General features: G+C 38.7%; 1 protein-coding gene across 1 annotated transcript in view; it reads left to right on the top strand.

Annotated features, from left to right (window-relative positions):
* The window catches only part of LOC122328572 (activin receptor type-1B-like), a 6862-nt gene extending 890 nt beyond the window's left edge, over nt 1–5972 (top strand). The window contains exons 3-10 of the mRNA XM_043224317.1: nt 955–1227; nt 1936–2181; nt 2257–2487; nt 2810–2977; nt 3066–3222; nt 3543–3667; nt 4626–4756; nt 5112–5972. Of these exons, the coding sequence (XP_043080252.1) occupies nt 955–1227; nt 1936–2181; nt 2257–2487; nt 2810–2977; nt 3066–3222; nt 3543–3667; nt 4626–4756; nt 5112–5237 (1457 nt within the window). The 3' untranslated portion in view covers nt 5238–5972. The remainder of the gene's footprint in view (nt 1–954; nt 1228–1935; nt 2182–2256; nt 2488–2809; nt 2978–3065; nt 3223–3542; nt 3668–4625; nt 4757–5111) is intronic.
* The last annotated feature ends 6 nt before the right edge of the window (nt 5973–5978 follow it).

The following is a 5978-nucleotide window of genomic DNA, read 5'->3' as shown; positions in this document are numbered from 1 at the left end:
TTTTTTTTTTATTTAGATATATGGAAAAAATTGCGTTAGTTGACATTATGTCGATAAATTAGCTTTCTCCCACTCTGAACATGGCGGCTGGGCTGAAGTTTTGTTTGGAATAACTTTACACGTATAAACGAAGATGTCAACAATTAGGTTTCACATAAACATAATTATTTTAGAATCTTAATCAGATTAGATGTATTCCAATTCACGGAAATTAGTGCGTGTAAACACGCCTAGCGGTCTAGTTATAGTGAGATGGTAAGATATTTTGAGTTTTCCTTCATCTGATGTTAACCATGCCAAGCTGGTCTGCGAAACAAAAGCGTAATTTCCTTCATGTATCAAATCCAAAATCTAAAAACGACCTTGCCAATAGAAGATGAACCATTTTGATTTCTAGATATTTTGGTGCAGAGTACATTTATTTTCTTAGCGATTAGACCAGCTTGACTCCAAAGCCCCCCTTTCTTCGATATCATTAAAAAATAATAATAATAAATAAGACATTGCCCGTTTTTAGTTTAATAAAAAAAAATCTACATTCAGTTGGATTTTAATGCAATGTTGATACTAGTACCTCTTGTCAAATCTAATCATCCTGCTCATTATTCATTGCAAACGGACTGCAATAACGCAATAGTCTGTGAAGTGTTTTGCTGATATAAAAGTGCTGCAGTGGGGGTCCGAATCAGGCTGTCCCATGCCAGCTTCTGCTATACACAGTCTGTTTGGGTTCATCTGCAGTGACGGATTCGGTTTCATGTTATGCAGTTTGGTAGCGAACTGAACTCTGCATGCAGTGCCTCTGGCCTGAGTTACCTTACTCGGTGATTCTTCATGTCCTTAAATTAGACTTGCTTGCCCTCTGGTGGATATTTCGAGTTAGCACACTTCACTTAAAGGGTGCACTTAAAATCCACCTCATTTATAATGTGCTGTTATTTAGAGTCGTATTTTAATCGTTCTTCTCTCTGTTCTTCTGTCTAGCTCTTAAGTGTAATTGCACTGCCTGTGAGAGCAGCGGTTATGTCTGCGAGACTGATGGGGCCTGCATGGCCTCTACGTCCCACATCAAAGGTCAGGAGGAGCAGCAAGTTCGGATCTGCATCCCCCGTGTCAATCTGGTACCACCCGGACAGCCCATCTACTGCTTGAGTGCCAAAGGCCTGTTTAACACGCACTGCTGTTATACAGACTTCTGCAACAGCATCAACCTCCAGATTCCCAGCGGTAGGAGTACAGGCCAATACGCTAGTGTTCATCGTCAATAGTTTGCTTGTTTTTTCTGTATTAGCTTATTTATTATTTTATTCAGTTTAAATATTTAACCTTGGACCACAAAACCAGCAAAAAGGGTTCGTTTAATTTATTTATTTGTTTTGTTGGTTTTATTTCTTAACAGCTGAATAAATAACGGTTTGCTTTAGGATATAACAATATTTGCCTGAGATGCAACTATTTGAAAATCCAGAATCTGAGGGTGATATTGAGAAAATGAATAGTTCTTAGCTATGCATAACTGAAATGTAATTTTTTTTATATATTTGTGGTAAAATATTTTTTACAGCACATGATCTTTACTTAATATCCAAATGATTTTTGGCATAAAAGAAAAATAATAATTTTGACCCGTGCTATTGCTACAAATATACTCATGCTACTTAAGACGGGTTTTGTTGTCCAGGGTCGCATTATGTTTAAGGATGTAGTATAATATAACAATATATATTTAAAATAAATTATTTTGCACTGTGTATTATAATATGATGCCTAATTTCACTTATGGTATTCAAAACTGTTACTTTTAATTTTTCGGGTTTAAATTTGAATGTATTTATTAATCCTAGCTTGAAGATAATTATCTACCTGTTATCGGTATTAAACAGAATTCTAATATTGGTGCATCCCTCTAAAGTGCATATTACTCCTCTCTTTCAGGCATTATTGACGGTAAAGAGGACAGCTGGGGTCCTGTAGAGCTGGTGGCAGTGATAGCAGGCCCGGTCTTTCTCTTTTGCCTGCTGCTTATCGTAGGAGTGCTCGTTTTCCAGCATCACCAGCGCAACTATAACCATCGACAGCGACTCGACGTTGAGGATCCGTCCTGTGATCATCTGTACTTGGCCAAAGACAAGACCTTACAGGATCTCATCTTCGATCTGTCCACCTCCGGTTCAGGATCTGGTGAGCTGCCACTCACTTTCCTCCTGTGCGTGAGGAGCGTGAGGGTTTGTGTGCTAATGAGTTTTCTCATTGCAGGTCTGCCTTTGTTTGTTCAGCGAACGGTGGCCAGGACAATTGTTCTGCAGGAAATTATTGGTAAAGGTCGCTTTGGGGAAGTATGGAGGGGGAGATGGAGAGGAGGGGATGTGGCTGTAAAGATCTTCTCGTCCAGAGAGGAACGCTCCTGGTTCCGTGAGGCTGAGATTTACCAGACCATCATGCTCCGTCACGAGAACATCTTGGGCTTCATTGCTGCTGATAATAAGGGTAAGTATCTATCCATCTGTTGTTTAATTTCATTGATATAGTGTTTAAAATTTTTATTATTTATCTATAATAAATGTACATTATATATTTAATGTGTATTTACATACATATAAATGAAATATATTTATTGTTTATTTAAAAATATTTCAAATAATGATTTATCCATCCATTTAAATGTTAATGTAATTTAAAATCTTGTAATAATTTTAAACAATTAATCATACCTATTTATCTGTCTATTGGATTTATATTACAGTACGCTTTCAGTATTTAACATTATAAAAAATATTATTCTCTTTGAATATTTGTGTCTGTTTCTTAGACAATGGCACATGGACACAGCTGTGGCTGGTGTCGGACTATCACGAACATGGGTCATTATTCGACTATCTCAACCACTACTCCGTCACAATCGAGGGGATGATTAAGTTGGCTCTCTCAGCGGCCAGCGGCCTGGCACATCTGCACATGGAGATCCTGGGAACACAGGGTAAATATGAACGAATCATGTCAGCCTCTACATCTGAACTGGAAAATCTCTCAAATCCAAACTCAATCACGATGGTCTCCACCCACAGGGAAACCAGGCATTGCACACCGTGACCTCAAATCTAAAAACATCCTGGTGAAAAAGAATGGTACTTGTGCCATAGCAGATCTGGGGCTCGCTGTACGGCACGAGTCCATCACTGATACTATAGACATCGCACCTAATCAGAGGGTCGGCACCAAAAGGTACATCTATTGCCAGACATTGCTACCACGTTCATATAACAGCTGCTTCATATAAATTGAACCGTAAAGATAACTGCATTACCTGATATGAATTTATTCCCCTCTTTAGATATATGGCCCCAGAGGTACTAGATGAAACGATCAACATGAAGCATTTTGATTCTTTCAAGTGTGCCGATATTNCACCTAATCAGAGGGTCGGCACCAAAAGGTACATCTATTGCCAGACATTGCTACCACGTTCATTTAACAGCTGCTTCATATAAATTGAACCGTAAAGATAACTGCATTACCTGATATGAATTTATTCCTCTCTTTAGATATATGGCCCCAGAGGTACTAGATGAAACGATCAACATGAAGCATTTTGATTCTTTCAAGTGTGCTGATATCTACGCTTTGGGACTGGTATACTGGGAGATTGCGCGACGGTGTAATGCTGGAGGTGAGGAAAAAGGAACTTAAATTCTGCCCACAACTTTCTAGCAAATGTGATTTAATATCAGTGCTTTCACTGGCTGTAGGTGCCATGGAGTATTAGGTGTCACGTCTCCGGACCATTTATTCAGCACTTAATCAGCATATTAAAGTGATTCCTGAAGAATCATGTGACACTGAAATCAAATCTGTGCATTAAATTGGTAGGAGTATGATAATATTTCACAATATTACCGTTTTTGCTGTATTTTCATCAACTGAAAACAGTTTGGTGTGTATAAAAGACGTCTTGAAAATCTGGAGGAGAAAAAAAAATCTATATCTTTTGCCTGACCTTTTTGCATTTCATATATTAGCTGATTAGCATAGATTCCTGTAAAAACTTATTGTTTTTTAAATAAATTTGACAAATAATCAATCCCAATTAATCACATATGCAATAAAAGTTTTGTATACACAAGTGTGTATTTACTATGTACATACATGTAAAAAAAAAATTCATTTACGGTATGTGTGTGTATTCATATATACATAATAAACATACAGCACACATACATACTATATTATGTAAACAAATACCTTTATTTTGTATATGATAAACCGTTTGACAGCACTAATGTTTAATCAGTTATGTAATAATTTTGGGCCAATTTATGTAGCCCCAATATGTATTCAGTATTTATTAATGTTAAAACCAATTATTAGTCTTTTAATTCGTTTGCTGTGTAATAATGTATATGTTCACAGGTTTAAATACAGCTAACATGAGGCCTAGAGTAGCAAATTATCAGAGCGCAGGAACGTCAGGCCTGCCTCCAGCTCCCAATCTTGAATATTTGGTTGCAGCTGTAATATTTCCCCTCGGGACTGTGAATGCTGATTTATTTTGCTACACACGAGCAATAAAATATGACATAAATGTTGCATTGAGCCATTTAGAAATAAACGTGAACCTCTCTTCTCAGGCATCCATGAAGATTACCAGCTTCCCTACTACGATCTGGTGCCCTCCGACCCATCTATAGAAGAGATGAGGAAGGTGGTGTGCGATCAGAGACTACGGCCCAATGTGCCCAACTGGTGGCAGAGCTACGAGGTAAAAACTCCCACTATTTAGCCTCAAAGCGTTTTTTTGCCTGTGACCCTCCAGCTTTGACATTTTCAGTGACCAGCCGCAGTTTATTCAGCCAATAAATGACTTTTAGGACTGGTACATGTGGAATTGATGATAACAGTAGACCACACTAAGGAAAAAAAAAAGCGAATAATGGTACAGCATTCACCACAAACATGCTTGCCAATTTGAAATGGCATTTTCGGGTGCCTCAGACGTGCCATCTGAGATTTTCAATGTGAAAATATAGCCTTTTAATTAAATTCAGCTGTTATTCGCAAGCATACTTGTGCGAGAGGCTGGAAAACTGAGATTTATTTGGGTTTTCTCTCCGCAGGCGCTGAGAGTGATGGGGAAGATCATGCGGGAGTGTTGGTATGCCAACGGAGCGGCGAGGCTTACGGCTCTGCGGATTAAGAAGACTCTCTCGCAACTCAGCGTCCAAGAAGACGTTAAGATCTGAAAGACGCGGGGTGCTGCAGATCCCTGTAGAGACGCACAAGCGAATAAAGACTTACGCCAAAAGCAGCCTGCCAGTTTTAGCCCTTTTTTGAACCTTCTAAAAGTTGCGACGAGGCCTACCTCACCATCTTAGACGAAACTACTGAGGTTGAGTCCATCCCAGCCCTTTTCCCTTCTCCGACATCAAAGTTCCCAATCGTGGATGAGCCTCCAACCGCTGATTTCAGCACAACCTCCCTCCATGGACCTACTGTTGTTTCTCTTTTTCTTTTTGGCAGGAATGACAATGGAACTGTGACAGGCATTTTGATTTGATCGTTTTTATTTCACCACTTTCGTCCAAAATGGACTTTGCCGTGTGACTTTTTTTAAAAGAATGTTTCGATTTCATTTTTGTGCGTCCTCACACACTAACACAACGTATGTCATATTCCAGTGTGAATCTGTGATTATATATAGTGCTCTACTGCTGTTGTGAGAATGTGAAAAAATGTGGATAACACTGTCTCCTCCTGTTATGACTAGCAATTTATGTACAGACCTAAGTGTAGCAAAGCGAACACACGTGACTGTGTGACAAAGTGGCATTGCATTTCTTTGTTCCTGTGGAAGAAATGAAGAAGTGCAGATTATTTACTCCAGTAAAAATCAGCCTGCTAATTTATCTTCCTTCAGGCTGCATTAGTTTAAAAACTCGCTCCATTAATTTGGTTTCGGGTTCGAATGCTTTTTAAATGTTCAC

The sequence above is a fragment of the Puntigrus tetrazona genome, chromosome 23 (genome assembly GCF_018831695.1).
Source record: "Puntigrus tetrazona isolate hp1 chromosome 23, ASM1883169v1, whole genome shotgun sequence".
Lineage (NCBI taxonomy): Eukaryota > Metazoa > Chordata > Actinopteri > Cypriniformes > Cyprinidae > Puntigrus > Puntigrus tetrazona.
Note: the sequence above shows the minus strand (reverse complement) of the source record. Positions and strands in the feature narration are given on the sequence as shown.